Source organism: Emydura macquarii, unplaced genomic scaffold, assembly GCF_026122565.2.
Source record: "Emydura macquarii macquarii isolate MOO-44397 ecotype Brisbane River unplaced genomic scaffold, CSIRO-AGI_Emac_v2 contig_3263, whole genome shotgun sequence".
Lineage (NCBI taxonomy): Eukaryota > Metazoa > Chordata > Testudines > Chelidae > Emydura > Emydura macquarii.
In genome coordinates, this window is record NW_027133400.1 from 17,827 (window position 1) to 36,618 (window position 18,792).

Genomic DNA, 18,792 nt, shown 5'->3' on the forward strand with positions numbered 1-18,792 from the left:
CCCCCGCCCCCCGCAATGCTGTGAGGCGAAGTCACCATTGTACAGTGCTGGGCGGCTAGGAAGGCACTAGAGCAGGGCAGAGGTTTGTAAAGCTTGGAGTGTCACGCAGCACTTGTATCAGCCCCTGGAACACTGGCTGAGGGGTCAAAATCCCAGGTGCCCTTAGCTAGAGAAACAGTGGCTGCGAAGTCTTGTGAATGGGATTATCCTGCAGAAGGGGGAGAAATGCGTGTGAGGGGTGCCTGCTCACAACGGGTTCAGTGACCTCTCTGGAGACTCCTGCCCCACCTCCACACCCTGCTCGTGCCATAGCAGTGCTGTTATTTTCAGTGTAATTAGACACACTGTCATTTCTATCGCCTGCACCAAGTCAGTAGTGAACAAACCTCGGTCCCATCTTCTGCCTCCGTGACGCCCTATGTGAAGTGAGTTAGGGGGATCTTGGCCTACGTGCTAGTGGAAAGGTGTCCACACCACAGCCGGCGCTAACGTGGGCCCTGGGTGGCAGAATCCAAGGAATTAATGGTCTGTGTAGACTGAACCCCTCTTCCCAGGAGGGGTGTCCATGAAACGAGGGGCTCTTTTCCTTCCTAGGCCCAAGCAATCTTAGTGCGTCTCCTTCCCCCCAGTACTCTGGCAGGGAGCAGCATGCCTGGGCTGTCTGCAGCAGGTGGGGGGCGGGACCATTTGTTTCCTGACCCTTGGGGATGGAGGGGTGATTGAGCCAGCTCCTCCCCCTTACCATTCTGTCTCTCTCTCTCACCCCCACCTGGCCCAGCAAGGGACATGGTTATTAAGAGATCCTGCATGAGGTTCTGTAGACTTAAATAGAAAGATATCAAAATAAAAGAGAATTGTTGAGAAAGGTGAATGGGGGGAAATGTCAGCACGGGGAAACTCTTGTCTAATTTCCCCACCCACACGGAGTGATATTGGTGCCTTTAACACCGACAGATAAGAGCTTTCATGGCATTACAAGCTCCCCAAACAGCTGGTCCCTTTAAGAAGCAGAGGCCTCTGGCTAGCAGATGTGCCCTGCAGTGATTCCTCAGGAGCTGGGTTACTGGCATACAGAGCAGTGGCCTGGAGCAGAGCCTTCTTTCCACGGGGCAGAGCTAGGCTGAGGGCTCATGGCACACCAGGGGTCAGCTGCAAGCTCCCAGCTCTGAACTAACTGGATGGGGCACTTCAATGGTACAGATTCTTCCCGGGTTTGACCCTGTAACAGGGTGGCTTGCCCTACGGGCTGGAGAGCCTGGGGCTAAGCCAGCCCTGATCACAGGCTGAGCCACACCTGGGCTGAATAAGGTGCTCTCTGGGTAAAAAGCCCAATGAAGTGGGGAAGTTTTGAAGAGGGTAGTTACAGTTACAGCCACTGAGAGTGCAAGAAGGCAGTGGCTGAGTCAGCAGGGGAAAAGCCAAAGAAGCAAGAGAAAGTTTTCCAGGTAGGGAGGTCTAGGAGAGACCGTGAAGGACACCTGGGGTGAAGATTGTGAGTTTGTGTTTGATGATGTTTTGGATTAAGCTTGAAGGCAGGTATGTAGTGGGGGAGTCAACAAATTGGACCCCCAAGAGGGAATTTGCTTAAACTACCTTTTGAATTGAGCGAGTTCTTAAGAGCCCTCGAGGGGAGACTCAGTGCTGTGCTGAGGTAGCCCTGGCCATGGTGGGTGGGGAGTGGCTACATGATATTCCAGGCCTTGTGGGAGAGGTGACCATCAAAATCCTTGGGGACTTTAGTCATGTCCCCAGATACATATGAGCTCCCCCACACATGCAGCAGGAGATGTGGTGATCAGGAGAGCCTAGCAAATCTGCAGAGATCTGCATCTGTGGCTGCAGTTGTGTTGCTCATTAGTTTTGTGGTATGTGTGTGAATCCAAAATGTTTTGTATCCATGCAGGGCTCTAGTGATCAAGGTTTGGAAACCCATGACATAATGCTAGCTGGGCCACTCCCAGGGAGCATGCCTAAAGCCTCAAGGAGCTGAGAGACCGTCTGTAAACTCCTGAATCCCTCTTTCTGAGAGCCCTGTGCTCTTTCATGTCTAAAATCAGACAGAGGTTTCTTGTGATCCAAATCCTCTGAGCACAAAGGATCATGGGATCAGGATTGCAGCAAGAAACCACAGGTTGTCTGGGGAATGTAAGTGGAAAGAAATTGAGACCCACACTGTCTCCCTTCTAACAGTGCTTCTCAACATCTTTCCACTCGCTACAGGAAAACCACTGTGATCTCAACTCCCCCATCCTCCAGAACTGGGATTGTGGCTGGTGCCTCCTCTCATGGTTCCAGTTCTGAGGATGCCATCTCGCCCTTTTGTCCCTGTGTAGTGAGTCCTTTGCTTGCAAAGGTTCCCTGTGTCTAATGTTTGGTGGGTGGGGTGGGGGAAGGGACTGACCTCTTTAGGTTCCTCCCTGCTTGTAGAGATCCCGTAAGAGGTTTCTGAGCTGCAGAACTGGGATGGCTCTGAGTAGCTGGTATTTAAGGCTTTCCTTCCTATATGGGTTTTGGAGTCTCCTTTTTATCAGATGGAGGGAGGGGCCCAGTTGGCCTCACCCCTCCTTCTGTACCCTTCCTTCTGCTTCAGCACTTGGATCACCTGGTGTCCTTCTGCTGTTCTCATGGAATCTTGATCAGCTCAGCACCTGTCTCTGGATGGTGAGTTTCATCTCCTCCCCACGCAGCGGCTTGCTCCATGTGGCCTCACCAAGGTCTTTCATCTGCCGATGTTTGTTTTCCCTCATCTAACAGCTCTGCTTCCACATGCCTTGATTCTCAAGCCCTAATGAGCTGGTTCCCTTCCATTGTAATTGTAAACTGGAAACCCTCATTGACAAGCTGTGTTTTGAAGGGGGTCCCACAGGATCTGTTTGGGTATGTCTAGGCTGCAATCAGACACCCACACCTGGCCTGTGTCAGCTGACTTGGGCTCACAGGGCTGCAAGGCAATAAAACATCCGTATAGACAGACATGGACTCAGGCTGGAGCCCAGCCTCTGGGACCCTCCCCTCAGAGTCCCAAAGTCTGGGCTCCAGCCTGGACCTGAATGGAGCTATACAATTGCACCATAGACAGTCAGCTGCCATGGGCCAGCCATGAGTGTGTGATGGCAGCGGAGATGTACCCTGCTTGCCCCACTGCTATTTAACACTTGTATCAGTGAGCGGGAAGAAAACAACAAAACCATCACAGATAAAGCCTGCAGATGATCCAGAACCTGGGGGAGTGGTAAATAATGGCGAGGGCAGGTTACTGATACGAGGTGAGCTGGAGTGCTGGGTAAACTGGGCACAGGCAAATAACATGCATTGGAATATGGCGAAATGGAATGTGTCCTTCTGGGAAGAAGGAAGGGATGCCCTGCTGCCAGGGTGGGGCGCTCTGTTCTGGGAAGCAGTAACTGTGAGAGGGGTTTGGGGGGTGGCTAATCAGTTGAACATTAGTTCCAGTGCAATGGTGTAGCCAAAGGGGATGACGTGATTCTTGGATGCAGAAATGGGCATTTGGAGTAGGAGCGAAGAGGTTGTTTATTCTACCTCTGTATCTGGCAGTGGTACAGGAGTCGTTTTACCTGATGCAGGGGCTCTGAAGTGGAAGTGAAGATCTCACCCCACGTCTTCAGTAAATGGTGTATGACTCATGGTTTTAGACAACTGCATGGACAGAAGTGGTGTCTGAAAAGCAAAGCCTAACACATCATTGCTCCCCTCCAGCAGCAGGGGAAGAGGCTGTGCCACCGTCACTCTCTCTAGGGAGCTGATACTGAGCATGAGCATGGGTGGTGTTGTACAGTGCAAGAGCTGAACCCAGGACTGGCAGGGGGGGTTCGGAGCAGGTGAGATGGGGCAGGGTCTGAAGGAAGGGGCCTGTCCATGTTTTAGGTAGGGCAGGGGAGGATGTGATGAGGTGCAGGTGTTAGGGAGGGACAAGGGAAGATGGAAAGGGTGTACAGTGTTTCCAACCCCAAGTGTTTGGACTTTTGGGGCCTGACTCGTGTCTGTTAGAGACGGATGTAAGATAATGAGATTTTAAACACAAACACGTTGTTGGTTCTTTAGATTTGCCTAGTGTCTGAGCCTGGCCACACTTGGGTCACGTTTTCAGTCTTCTTTGTGCAACCACAAGGGCTAGACTCTGAAGGTTTTTACAGATGAGATCACTGGAGAATCTTGGCTTTCATCACTCTGGAATCTGGGGCCTTAAGACAAACAGCCGATATCCTGAAAGTTGCCATAAAATTACAAGAGTTGGCAACAGTGGTTGTGATGGGGGCATTTCAGAGGTTCTAGGGAGCTGGGGTGCAGTTGGCAAGGGCCCGCTGCCCCATTTGCCAGGAGCATCCAGTGCTAACCCTGATCTGGCTGTGGGCACCTCACACCAAAGGGACATCTGTCTGCCAGGCAGCCGCTAGGCTCCTTTACCCACTGCTCCACTCCTGATTACCCAGAGAATGCCATGGAGCTGGGAACTCATTCACTGCACCCAAGCAGGACTGGCCAAGACTGGCTTTTCGCTGCTCACTGGGGGTCTTGGTAGTAGAATTGGGGGGGGGGGGACATGAGGTTCAGCCCAAGTCAGCTGATGCTGGCCAGCTGCAGGCCTTTTGTTGCAGTGGAGACAGACCCACAGGGGGTCCGGGTTCACATGGCTCCGTCCAACGCGTCGTCGTCATTCACACCAGCACATGGGATACAAAACACTTGGCCCACGCTTGGCTCTGGTGTGACTGAGGGCGAGGGCAGGGCTCTGTGTGCAGTGCGAGGAAGTGGAGGTGGGTAGAGAGGATTCTCCAGGTTTTCCCTGCTTTGGGGTTAAGGAGAGAGGTGCCCCCCCCCCTTCTCGCGCTGCACTCAGACACTTTCTTTAGCAGCTCAGCTCAGTGCTGCTCACTTGCTGCGTCCCTATTCATGAGCGACAGCTCTGGCCCCTCTCTGCAGTAACCCCGGCCCCTGCTCTGCAGAGCTGGGCTGCCTGCTGGAGAGAGGTGGCCGTAAAGCACTGCACTAAAGTGCCGGTGTGCTGGTGGGGAGAAGGAGCTTGCTCCTGAAAGATTCACGGCAGGAGGCCTTGCTGGGATCTCTGCCCTTCTCATGTAGCTGAATCCAGCTTCTCCATGTGGCTTCCTCACCAAGATCATTGTTACTGGTGGAAATGCAGGAGGGAGGGGAGAAGAGAGTTCTGACTGCTTTATGCTTCTCTTTTAGCGTGCTGGCTCGGAGCCTCCCAGGTGCTCCTGTGCAGGGGGAGGGCAGAGGGGCAGGCAACACACGGGAGAGGGAGCTGGGCCAGCATGTGCCACAGGGAGAGGAGGCTGCAGTGATACTGGCACCTAACCTCATGCGAGTCAGCACAGAGCCATGGACAGTGGTCAGTGCTGAGCAGGAGCTGGTCAGCTTCCTGTATGTCAGGCCCTTATGGTGTCCTGCTACCAAGTGCTGCTGGCTGGCAGGCTGCCACGTCAGCTGGACGCTCTGATGGAGCCAAAGAGCTCATGCTAGAGTCAATGGTCTGTGCCCTAGAGCAGGGGTTGGCATGGGAGACGGGTAGTGGCACCAGGCCAGGCAGGGGCTGGGATCCAGGGACTGATGGGAGCAGCAGGGGCTTAGGGTCTGTGCCTGCCTGGAAGAGCCATGGGGACAGGAACCAGGGGGTTTGAGCCCCATTCCCAGCTGGGACTGCCCCTATACAGCCCCTGTCTATTGGGTCCCACCCACGCTCAGACCACCTGGCTAATGGGTTTCCCCCAGGTGGGGGACAAACTCCAGGTTCCTGGCTGCCATCCCCAGATGTTAGACATTGAATTGTCCCCTCCGGGAGTGGCTGGTGGCACTCCCAAAGGGAACCAGAGCTTCTGTCCACAGCACTGGCTCTGGGGGATCTACTCCAGTCCTCTCTCTCCCAGCAAGAGACGCTGTGGGGAGTGGGGGCAGTAGAGGGTGGGGGGTGCTGTCCTCCAGCAGCACTGCAGAAAACAGGGGAGGTGATAGCGCTGTGCAGAGAGCTCACTGCCTGCAGTAGGAGGTGCTCGAGCAGCAGTGGAAATGCTGAAGGCTGAGTAGAAGCAGTGGCTGGTGAAAGACTGCAGCTCTTACAGCCTCTCATCAGCCAGGCCCACTGTGTGAATTGGGTTTGTTTGCCTGTTCCCAGTGGCATTAGTGAGCCACGCAGCAGGCTGGTGGTTGTGGAGGACAAAGGGGGTTGGGTTCAGTATCTGTGGGTTGATTCTGACAATAAACAGCCCTGTCTGCCTGACCCCCTCTCCCAGGTCCCTCTCCAGGCAGGAGCTGAAAATCACCATCGCTGATGTGAGGGAGGCACAGGCCAAAGGTTCAGCAATGCTGCCTGGAGAGCAAACGCCGCTCAGGATCCCCATGCAGGGTTGTCAGGTTCAGCATCTCTGGCTCCTTTGGCTTCCCATTCGCTGGTTTGAATCTGGTTCAGGGCATTGGCTCGCGAGCATGCTGTCTTTGGTGGGCCCCAGTCTGATTCCCAGCGGTGCTGTAATCAAACCACCCACACAGCTGCTGCTGACTGGGCCCTGTTGGCAGTGTCGGCAAAGGGTCAACGAGAGACTGAGTCCCTGGGAAAACTGTTAATATATTTGATATTAAGAAAAACTTTGTCACTCATTGGGGTGAAGCGCTGGCGTGGGTTACCCAGAGAGGTGGTGGAATCTCCATCCTCAAGTCTTTAAGGTTTGTGTAGTGAGGGGGTGTGACCTTCCTCCCAGACTGCCAGACGGGGCCGGTGGGGGTGGAGCTAGAGCCTTCCTGTCTACCAACCCGGAAGCATGGGGGCGGGGCAGGAAGTATAAAGGAGAGGCCCAGGGCTGCTGGTGGCCTGGTACCCAGGGAAGCTGAGCAGGGCTGGTGTCCAGGAGCAGGCGAAGGAGCAGCACAAGGCCTGGGGCCCCACGGTAACCTCGGATCCCCCCATCCCGTTGGAGCAGGGGATTCTGAGGGGCAAGGACCTGGAGGAGTTGCCTGATGCTGATGTGGAGGAGGTGGCCCTATGGGGGCCAGACTTGGAGGAGCTGCCCCTGAAAGGACAGGGGGACGATGGCGAGGTGTGGGCCCTGACTGGGCCTGACCTGGAGGAGTTACCCCCCACCGACGGCCCCGAAGAGCTGCCTGACCTGCCACCCCCCAATGAGATGGAGGGGTTCTACAATCTGCCCCTGGGCACCTACCCCAATGAGGGGGACTGGACACTGGAACCCCAGGTACCTGAGGGACAGGGGGAGGAAGTAGCCCAGGGGAGGGGCCACACGGTCTGGGAACCGGGGAGCCGGATGGCGAGTCAGCGTGTTGCGGTTGGGACCCTGCGGCCGACCCCGTGGCATACCCCTCAGCACAGCTAGGGACCTGGGCTGGGACTCAGTGGAGTCGGGTGGGCCTGCATCCCCCTTCCCCGACCACACCGGTGACCCTTTGAACTGTTTTGCCGCCCCGCCCAGGGCCTATAGATGGTTTACTGCCCCACCCAGGGGGCCCTGAACTAGGTAAAGGTCGGGGACTGTTCCCCCCGCCCTGAGCTGGGACTACCCCCTCTACAGTGCGGCTTGACAAAGCCCTGGCTGAGGTGATTTATTTGAGGTTGGTCCTGCTTTGAGCAGGGGGTGGGACAACTAGATGACCTCCTGAGATCCCTTCCAACCCTAATCTTCTATGATTCCTCTCCCTCTGCCTCCTCATGGCAGGGTAATAGTTAATACGAGCATTTAATGGACGGCTCCCCCCAGGCATCCTTGCAAGCCAAGCCAGGCTGAAACATGTTGGCTGAGTGATGGCAAGGCAAAGTGCTGCCCAGGCTATTCTTTATTCTTCAGGGTTGTCAGGCTGGTATCACTGTCCGGTGGGCCTACCCCAGACAAGGCACCCGCAGGAGTGAATGCGGTGCTGGAAGGGCAGCCGGTGCACGGGGAGTGAGCCAGGCACCTTGCTTACGAATCTGTGCATGGCTGCTCTAACACATGCATCCTCGCTTTCTGTAAGAGCAGAGCGACTTCAGTCGGGGCCCCTGGGAACAGGCTGCCAGGTGTTCTCCAGGCCAGTGCCCTGTTCCTGCTGTGTCCCAGTGCTCAGAGAATGAAATCCAAGATGTTTGTTGTCAGGTCTTATGACCTCAGTCCCCAGGCCTGTTCTCTGAGACCGTATCAGCCCCTCCCACATCCTGGGCAAGGAGCAGAGTTTTACAATGCATTCTCTGGAGATAGGGCACTAAATGTCCCCATCACTCCCGCAGAAATGACTCGACAGAATGTGCTGTGGTCGGAAGTTCAGAGGCTCAATTTTTCATGAGGCCAGATGCTCAGATTTGGTATTTGAGACAATGAGAGGCAGAAGGAAAAGTTGTGCTTTCAGGTTTTCTGTTCTGGTGTTGCATTTTAATTAGGTGACACAGCCTGCAACCTGGCTGTAGTTCATTAAAGTCTGTGTTTTCTTTTAATCCCACATGCAGTTAAGCTCCCCTCCTCCCATCTGAAACCGGCACATCTGTTACAATTTATGATCCTGAAGGGACCTAGATTTGCAGTAGCCAAATTGTACGAATTAAAGCCAGAGTGCCAGGATGCTAGGACTCTTGTTACTCTATGTATTATTTGTAGTGTGGTAGTGACCAGTTGGCTCAGTTGATGTTGGGTCCCCCACATTGTGCTGGGCACTGCACAAACAATGGATCAGGTGCCCAGGTGTTTTTTTTTTTTTTTTTTTTAAATCAACGATTGCCTTTGATTAAAATGGAAGGAATTTAAAAAAATCTAATTCACTTGATGCCAGTGATGCTTTGTACAATGCTGGGGTGTACATTTTTTAAATAATAAAGGACTATAATTCCCCCCCCACACACATACACACACACACACCCACACCTCTAAATAATGCTACAGTGTTCAGGTATTGGGCAGGGAATGCGGAAATTTGGGTTCAACTCTGCAGTTGACCCTCTGTGTGGCATTTGTAAACTGAGAATAGCAATATTCCCTTTCTCAGATTCTTTGCCCCTCACCTGTAAACTGTTTGGGGCAGGAACTGTCTCTTCCTATGTATGTGTGCAATGCCCAGCCCAGCAGGGCCCTTATCCTTGGTTGTAATAGGAATAATTCCTGTCTGGTAAACTGCAGGTTTTTGGACCGTTGTTGAGGACTGGAGTACTCCAATGCCATGTACCAGTGTAGTCAGCAGTCATTAAACCTCTGCAGTCTGGGGAAGGCAGGGTGGGGGTGAACGTGTTAGACCAGGTGTCGGACTTCTGGATTGTGTCCCCAGATCTGAGAGGCAGAGATTGGGAGTCAGGACTCCTTGCTTCTGTTCTCACCTCTGTAATCTTGGGTGAGTCCCTTCCTCCCTTTGTGGTGTTTCCCCACCTGTAAAATGGGAGGAATAATCCTCACTTCCCAGGGTGGGCGGAGTCTCTGTTCATGAATGTTTCCAAAGCATTTTGAGGTTCCTGGGTGGAAAGCACCAAGAACAGGCCAGTTCTGCTCTCACATTGGTGTGAATCAGGAGTAACCGCACTGAAACCCTGAGCTGGCTCCACTGGCTTCATTTTCACCTGCCACTCCAGAACCTTTAACAGGGCTGCAGGGCTAGAAGAGAGGGCAGAATTCCCCCCTTTGGCCTGGCTCAGCCTGACCTGGCCTGGTGTCACCATTCATGCCCATGCAAAGTGACTGTGAGATGAGACCTAGTGAGGTCTCTCCCCTCACTCACACCACTGGGAGTGTCACATCTCTGCACTGCACAGCCATAGGTGGCAATAAAGTGCCAGCTGTGCAGAGTTGGAGTCCTCATCCTTGGAACTTCTGTGCCCTTGGAAACTGTCCCACGGCTCTGTACCCATCCAGGCCTGAAAGAGCTCTTCATACTGGTGAAGACAGGGTTATTTCAGCACCAGGCTCCATTATGGACAGGACAAGCTGTCTGAAGCTGGGTTCACAGGGTCCTGCCATAGGCCCTGCGGGAGAGCAGAACAGGTGTATATGGGCTGTGCAGATCTGAGATGGGCTACAAGGAGTTTTCACCCCTGGGTTCCCCAGCCCTGAGATACTCAGCTCCCACTTTTCTCTTTGTTGCAGATGAAACCTCATTCGAAGCTGGGATCAAAATGCAGATTCACAGCCAGGATGAGCCTCCTGAATTGACCAGCTGAGCTTTGGGGTAGCACCTGGATTTCAGACCTTTGTGTTCCGCCAGGAACAGTGGGTGAGGAGCAGGGACATTCCTGGGCTGGACACTCTGGGCTGTCACAGGCAGAGTAGTAGCACTAAGCAGGTGGAGGGGATGGATGCAGCATTGCAGGAGCCTGGAGGGGTAAAGAGGTGACTGGTGGGATATGAACAAGGTCTATAAAATCCTAACTGGAGTGGAGAAAGTGAATAGGGAAGTGTTATTTACCCCTTCACATAACACAAGAACCAGGGGTCACCCAATGATATTAACAGGCAGCAGCTTTCAAACCAACAAAAGGAAGGACTCCTTCTTGCAACGCACAGTCAGCCTGTGGAAATCACTGCCAGGGGATGTTGTGAAGGCCAAAACTATAACTGGATTCAACAATTAGATAAGTTCATGGAGGGGAGGTCCGTCAATTGCAGTTAGTCAGGATAGTCAGGGACGCAACCCCATGCTTCGACTGCCACATGCTGGGATTGGACGACAGGGATGGATCACTTGTTTATTGCTTTGTTCACTCTGAAGCATCTGGCAATGGTCACTGCTGGAAGACAGGATACTGGGCTAGATGGACCATTGGTCTGACCCAGTCTGGCTGTTCTTATATGACTGTGCTTCTTGAGCCACAATCCCACACTCAGAAAAAAGGGTGTGCTGGTTTAAAAAAAGACATTGTGTGGGGGGAAGCGAAGGCAGCTATAAAAAAACCCATAATATATAACAAATGGAACAAATGAGAAGCTAATATTAATATTAATCAGATGCTAGGTATTGTAGAAAATTGATAAGGGAAGCAAAGGGACACAAGGAGAAAACTGGCCAGCAGAATCAAGGAAAATAAGGAGTTTTTAAAAACATGTTGGGAACAAAAAGAATCCTAACAATGGTGTATTGGTCCATTACTAGATGGAAATGGTAGAAGAATTAATAGTAATGCAGATAAGGCAGAAGCATTTCTGTTCTGTATTTGGGGAAAAAACATGATATCATCATGTTATATGACTACACTCTTCCATTCCACTAATATCTCAGGAGGATGTTAAACAGCAGCTACTAAAGTTAGACATTTTTAAATCAGTAAGTCTGGATAACTTGCATTCCAGAGATTTAAAAGAGCTGGTTGAGGAGCTCACTGGACTGTTAATGCTGACGTTCACTAAGCCTTGGAACACCAGGGGAGTTCCAGAAAACTGGAAGAAAGTTACCCCTTTTAAATATTAGCACAACAGTAAATGGGATGACCCAGGTATAGGTCATAGGCCTGTCAGTCTGACATCTATCCCAGGCAAGATAATCAAGTGGCCAATACAGGACTTGATTAATAAGGGGGTAATATAATTGGTGCCAATCAACACAGATTTTTGGAAAATGGATCCTGTCAAACTAACTTGATATCTTTTTTGATGAGATTACAAGTTTGACTGATAAAAGGAATAGTGCTGATGTAATATGTTTAGACTTTCGTAAGTCATTTGACTTGGTATCACACATTTTAGTTTCAAGAATTAGAAAGATTAACCTGAAATTAACCTGGCACAGATTAAATGGATTAAAAAATGGCTAACTGGTAGGTTTCAAAATGTAATTGTAAATGGGGAATCGTCTATGATTACCAGGTGTGGTTCTAGTGGGGTCCCACAGGGATTGTTCTTGATCCTACACTATGAAACATTTTTATCAGCCATTGGGAAGAAAACATAGAATCATCACTGATAACATTTGCAAATGACACACAAATTGGAGGGCGTGATAAATAATCACATGGACAGATCACTGATACAGAGTGATCTGGATGGCTTGGTAAGGAACCAATGTGCCTTTTAACATAATATGTAAATGTGTACATCTAGGAACAAATAATGAAGGCCCTACTTACAGGATGAGGCTCTATCTTGGGAAGCAGTGACTGGGAAAAAGATTTGGGGGTTGGCGTGTATAATCAGGTGAACGTGAGCACCCAGTGCAACACTGAAGTCCCAAGGGCTAATGCTATCCTTGAATGCATAAACAGGAATCTCGAGTAGGAGCGCAGAGGTGATTTTTTTACTTCTGTATTTGGCCTTGGGGTGACCACGTCTGGATTACTCTATCTAGTTCTGATGGCCACAGTTCAAGAAGGATGTTGACAAGTTGGAGAGCTCTATTTAGCTTAACAAAGAGAAGGTTAAGGGGTGACTTGATAACAGTCTGTAAGTACCTACATGGGGAACAAATATTTAATAATGGGCTCTTTTGTTTAGCAAATGAGGTCTAACGTGATCCACTGTCTGAGAGCTGAAGCTAGACAAATTCAGACTGGAAATAAGGCGGTAAGAGTAATTAACCAATGGAGCAATTTACCAAGGATCGTGGGGATCCTACATCATTGGGAATGTTTACATCAAGATTGGATGTTTTTGTAAAAGATCTGCTGTAGGAATTATCTGGGGAAAGTCATATGGCTTGTGTTGTATAGGAATTCAGACTAGATAATCATAGTGGTCACTTCTGGCCCTGGAATCTATGCATCTATTATTGTGGGGACAGAAACAGCCCCTTTGGGACAGCAGAGAGTGGGAGCTAGTCATTAGAGCATGGCACTAAGAGCTAGGACTCCTGGATTTCCATCTTTGCTGAGGATGGGATGTGGGAATCTAGTCACTAAAGCATCTGGTTTGGAACCAAAATTCCTGGGTTCTGTTCTGTGCCCCGGTGTGTCAGCCTTAACATCAGTCCTCTCTCCATGCCTCAGTTTCCCCTGTGGAATGGGGATAATGAGCCTCGCACAGGGACTTGTGGGGCTCAGTTTATCTATATTCTGTGTTACCAGATTTGCCCTTCACCTTGGGGTATGCTCATTTGTTAGGGTTATATTCCTGGAAGGGGGGTGTGATTCTATTAATGTACTGCTTGTGTTATTTGTGTGTTCATTTGGCTACAAACCCCCTCCCAATGGAGTTATCCTGCAAGACCTAAGGTTTTCAGGGCTGGGTTCCTCCAGCACCAGATTCAAATAAACCCCCCACAGATACAGACACACATTTCAGATTAACGGAGTGCGTCTGAACGGACCAGGCTATCCGCACTGTCAGCTGACCCCTTATGCGTCCCTGAACTCAGCAGGCTGGGTGACACCACACTCTCAGTGGCCACCCTTATATGCCCCTTTGCCTTGCACCAGAATAGAGCAGGCTGGATCCAAACAGCACCTTTTGGCTACTCCCCTCTGTCTGCCCCTGGACTCAATCAGGCTGAGTCAAACAGCACATGAGTCGCACCCTTAGTTGCCCCTGGACTCCATAGGCTAGACAGAGTAGCACATCCTGGCTGTCCCCTTCATATGCCCCTTTATACCACAATTGTTCTACCAGTAACCCCCTTGATGAGCAAACCCCATAGGATTTTTGGGCACTCCAGAGATCTTTGGCTTGGGTAAGAGAAGCGTTACTACAGAGCAAGAGAGGGACCAAAGACACAAAGGAGTAAAATAAAGTTTGGAGAGAGAGAGAGAGAAGGTGGCAACCAGCTTGATTATAACAGTTATTTTATTGCTAGATATGTACTAATAGTAATACCAGACAAGGAGAGAAACACAATCAAATGCTTACAATACTACACAATGACAGTTGGGGGATTGGAGAAAGCTAGCCCAGGTTTGATTACAAAAGTAGAAAGTTATACCTGGACTGAGAGAGAGACAAAAAGTGTGTTGGGGGAAGAAGGGGGGTGCAGTCTTACCCCTCCGTGCATCTCAGAGGTTCCCAAGAAAACAGGCTGGTCAGCTTAGGGACTGGAGCGCTTTTAGTGTGGCAGAGCCCCCAACATGATCGGTCAGGAAGAGAAGACAGGTTCCAGTGGAACTGATGCAGAGTTTTGGATCCAAGCATCAGAACAGGGGTTTGAACTGTGATGGGATTTTTGTAGACAACAGGTTTGTTTATGGATAAACAATGTCTGGATAAAAGGAGCTGAGGTTAGTCCTGCTTTGAGCAGGGGGTTGGACTAGATGACCTCCTGAGGTCCCTTCCAACTCTAATATTCTATGATTTCTGGAAGGGCGCTTTTCCTTGAGAGAGACAGAGAGAGAGAGAGAGAGAGAGAGAGCTCACAATGCAACCAGGATACAGTGTTTGAATATCAATACCTAGAATGGTCTGATAACTGCGGAGCTGGATGTGCGCAGGTGTTAGTTCATTTACATCAAGAGCAGAGATCTCCCAACATGCAATGCATCCCTGCTTTACCAATCCCAGAGTTCAGTGTGTTTTCCACCTTCGATGTAGATGAGGCTTCTGTATGCCCCTTTTTACATCTTTGATGTAGATGAGGCATGTGGAGTTGTATCACCCTTGATGGGAGGGTTTTCCACTGCCTTTTCATATTGAAATGCCTTTGGTTTCTGGGTCAGGCATGGGCTGTGGGGTGGTATGGGGGTGGGGGGGTATTTAGGTGAACCAGCCCTGGTTCCCCAAGAACACAGCACTGCTAGGTAACAGGCATGTAATTGAGGAACCTCTGGAAACTGAAGACAGGTCATGTGGCTGAGAACACGCCAAGACAGCAGAGCTGACACAGTCTGGGTAGCCTGAGCCTCCCCAAGCTGATCTGCACAGCAGGGTCCTGTGGCTAGAAGGATCTTCCTTGGAACATTCCTGGGCCCCTGCAACTTTCACACTTGTTCCTCTTTTTTTTTTCTTCCAGACTGAAGAAGACTCCATTGCTGCCACTGCTACTTCCTCCTCCTCGTGGCAGGACTCAATATCGGAACGGCCCCCTGCTCCTACATAGCCATGAACCAGTTTGCCATCAACAATGCTGAGAAGAAGCGCATGACCCTGAAGGACATCTACACCTGGACTGAGGATCATGTCCCTTATTTCAAACATGTGGTGAAGCCAGGCTGGAAGGTAATGTGCTCTGCCGGGGATGCACCTGACCCCACCAGGGGTCTAACACTAGTGGGATGTTTGGCTGAGGAATTGCTTTTCATTTGCATCCAAAGGAACAAGCACCTTGTGTAACAGGATGGAAACCATTTCAAACGAAGGGCCCTCTTCAATTCCTGCTGTTCTCTTTTCCATCCCAAACACCAGCATCCTCTCTCGCCTCCTCTCAGGCAGGGCAGTGGGCTGGCTGGACACTGGGCTGGAAGCTGGGATATCTTCAGTGAGGACACTAAAGGCCTTTAGTGATGTGGCTATAACTGGGTACCTGTTGAGCATGAAAGGCCATGGTCTGCCAGGACTCCATGGGGCAGAGTTCCCCTGCCTGGGCTGTAGCATCTGAGGGTCCCACCTATGCTTGGTAGCCAAAAACATTTCCTCTCCTCCCAGAACTCCATTCGACACAATCTGTCCCTTCATGATATGTTTGTCCGGCTGACGTCTGCCAATGGTACAGTCTCCTGGACTATTAACTGCTATCTGACGCTGGACCAGGCGTTCAAGGTGAGAGTCTTCTGGGAAGGAAAACAGGTAGCCTTCCCAATTCCTGAATGCCAAGACATCTGACTGCATCTGATTTCAAAAGGGGGGTGCGAAGCCTCCTTGGCACGTGGCTCCATTCTCTAGACCAGGGGTGGGGAACGTCTGGCCCGTGGGCCATATAAGGCCCGTGAAATCATTTGGTCTAGCCCTGGAGGCAGGGGGGAATTCAGTGGGAATTCGGCAGTGGTGCGGTTTCACGGCGGCGGCGGGGGGGAATTTGGTGGCAGACACTCAGCCGTCTTCCGCGTACCACCATCAGGCCCTTGGCAGAAAACAGGTTCCCCACCCCTGCTCTAGACGTTGGGCTGTTAATTTGACAAAAGGTGGGTTCTGTTTGAAGCGGGAGGTGCTCTGGATGGGCAGGAGCACCTCTGGGGCAACAGGGCTCTGCAGGTGCTGCGTAGCAATGTGAATGCTGAAAGAGGTAGATTAAGCTTTCAACCTGATGCTTTCCAAAGGCCTGATGCAAACTCACATAGGAGCTAATGGAAAGACTCCCGTTAACTTTAATGTACTGCATAATTGTGTTTCAACAGCCATGCAGGCAGAACTGCCCTGTGTTACCTATATGTAGCCAGTAAATATACAGTATTTTTAATTATACTCTAACCATTAAGTCACATCAAAAGCAAACTTCAAAACTCTGAATGAAAAGCGTACATTTTATATCGGGTTTTAAGAATCCATTTATTGTATTTTGACTTCTTGATATGTTGGATTTAGTTACATGATTATATTTTTTACTGAAATATCAATTATTGTCAAGGCTAGCAATAGTTTTTGTGTTACACAGGGAGGAGTGGTGCGACCCCTCTGCCAATCGGAGTGGGCTTAGACCGTCCCTGAAGGGAAAGGTGCACCAATCGGGATGGGGTGGAATCTCTGGGGCTCGATGGTTGGTCGGGTGGCAGCGCCGCCCCAGAAGTCTCGGCCTTTAAAGCGTCTTTTTTTCTTTTCTTTAAAACACTGCCTCTACAAAGATGTGGTGTAAGTCAGGTGGTCGAGAGGTTGCCGCTCCTGTCCTCCTTTTCATTAAAACCAGCCTCAAACATAAAAGCTTTTGTAAATAACCTAAATGAAAACCCATCATCTGAAAACGCATTTAAAAATAAAACAGTGTATGCAAACTTAATGCTCCAATAAAAACAATTCACAAAAACAAAGCCTAATTGTGTGTGTGTGTGAGGGGGAGGGAGTTTGGCTGCTTTACATGAACTTATTTTAATATCTAAAACCTGTCCTAAATTTTTAAAAATTAACCAAAAAACCCAAAAAGCTGCATAAACAATTAATAGCATGCCAAAAATCAAATACAAAGGCTAAAAATAAGGTGTAAATCTTCAATGTCCCACTAACTCTCAGCGCAATGTAAAAAAATACCAAAAAAAAAAAAAAAAAAGCTAAACAGTGGGAGGAAACAGCTCAGATCTAAAAAGCAAAATGTAAAAACGCAAAAGCTGCAGTACACGTCCTAAAAAAAGCCAAACTCTAAAAGCCAGTCCCATGCAATGTATTGGCAGCAATTGTCTCAGTGTACAAATCAATGAGCTGCTTCTCAGGGAATTATTGCTGCAAACGCAGACAAAGAGTAATGGTATGCAAAACTTTGATCTGTCAACGCTCTGTTAAGCAAAAGCTGTATAAAATAAGAACAAATCAAATCAAAACATAAAATATCCTTCCCCCTATGCTCCTCTCAAGCAAATAGTAAAATAGGTAACTAAAAAAAAAGTGCTCCTGTAATTATATAAACAAAAAACTATTAAAAAACCCCAAAAACCCACCCCACACACTACCACCCAAATAAATAAAATACTAAAATCTAAGCAAGAGCAGACACTAAAAAAAACTTGAAAAAATATCACCCCTAAATATAGAAATACCTAATTTCCACAACTTACCACCGTGCCTCAGTTAAATCATAATTATGCTTTGCTCTTAATAGTCTCGCATTAAACACCTTCTTAAAATTGCCTGTAAATATACAAGAAAAACACAAAATACCCTTATTTTTAAAAATATTTTTATAAATCCTAACAAACACATTTAAATACGTTTTCATTCAAAATGGCAAGCCCTTTTTGCTTGCTTACAACATAACACCCTAATGCTTGCTTACAACATAAACAAATCTTATGGCAAGCTATAAAGCATAAAAAAAAAAGAAACCTTATAAACACAAACTTTCCAACTCATTTCATAAAAAAGCTACATCTGCAAATAAAAATTGCTTTAAGTAGTATAAATTTAAGAGCTATGACGTAAAAAACACTGTTACAAAAAGTTCAACAAGCTCACTTACTAGTAAGCCAAGCCTTCCCTTATAAACACACACAAAGCTGCTACACAAACAAAACAAAACAAAAATAGCTTCTCAAATCACCTTTCACAATCAAAAAATGTGATTTAGTCCCTAAAAATGTTAACAGAGGATGCGGCCAAAAACAAGACCATAAACAAATCAATCCCCTGCGCTAAATACTGTACAATCAAGCTCTCCAATATGCTCCTAAAGCTGTAATTAATAGCAAATCAAATAATCAGCTAACTAACCTGATATGTCAAAACAAACCACAACCTTCTCATACTCCAAAAAAAGTGTTAATAAAAATCAATAGCCCACCCCACCTCTTTAAAAAAAAAAAAAAAAAAAAAAAAGGGGGGGGGAAGAGGGAGGGCTCTCAAAGGCATAGGGGTGGGGCCGGGCATCCGTAAATCCCCTGATTTATGTAGCATCTTTAACATCTAATAAATAAAAACAACTCACTATTTCAATACATTTTAAACAGGGGGTGTTCAAACAGCATATGCTTGTAAATACTAGTGCCATTATCTTATTAATTAATAACCGCTTAGTTCTTGCAACAGTCACATTTTTAAAAATCACAGGCAAAAATTGATTTTTTTTGTAAATTCCAGCATAAATATGCCCCTTTCTCATCCCTTTACTTACACCATTATAAAGAAAAACAAACTAATTTTAATTTAGCACATGCTAAAAAAACAGCTATTTTTGGGCATAAATATTATATGCTTAAAATGCAGGTTGTTGTTGTTAATTTAACTACTTAAATATTATAAATTAAAAATTCCTAAAATTGTTGCAGCTGTGCACAAAGTGGCAGCTCTTAAAGCACCAAAGCCACTC

General features: G+C 48.7%; 1 protein-coding gene across 5 annotated transcripts; it reads left to right on the plus strand.

The window, feature by feature from the left end:
- The first annotated feature begins 1,108 nt into the window (after window positions 1-1,108).
- On the plus strand, window positions 1,109-16,803 carry LOC137142859 (forkhead box protein M1-like). 5 transcript variants are annotated; one of them, XM_067532329.1, is made up of 5 exons: window positions 1,225-1,445; window positions 2,591-2,661; window positions 10,083-10,209; window positions 14,860-15,065; window positions 15,492-16,803. In XM_067532329.1, exons 4-5 carry the CDS (start codon window positions 14,949-14,951, stop codon window positions 15,666-15,668), a joined length of 294 nt encoding a protein of 97 aa, XP_067388430.1. In that variant the 5' UTR covers window positions 1,225-1,445; window positions 2,591-2,661; window positions 10,083-10,209; window positions 14,860-14,948; the 3' UTR covers window positions 15,669-16,803. The 5 variants fall into 5 exon arrangements, with proteins under 5 accessions (XP_067388432.1, XP_067388430.1, XP_067388431.1 ...); XM_067532331.1 differs by lacking the exons at window positions 1,225-1,445; window positions 2,591-2,661 and adding an exon at window positions 1,109-1,194; XM_067532330.1 differs by lacking the exon at window positions 2,591-2,661.
- The last annotated feature ends 1,989 nt before the right edge of the window (window positions 16,804-18,792 follow it).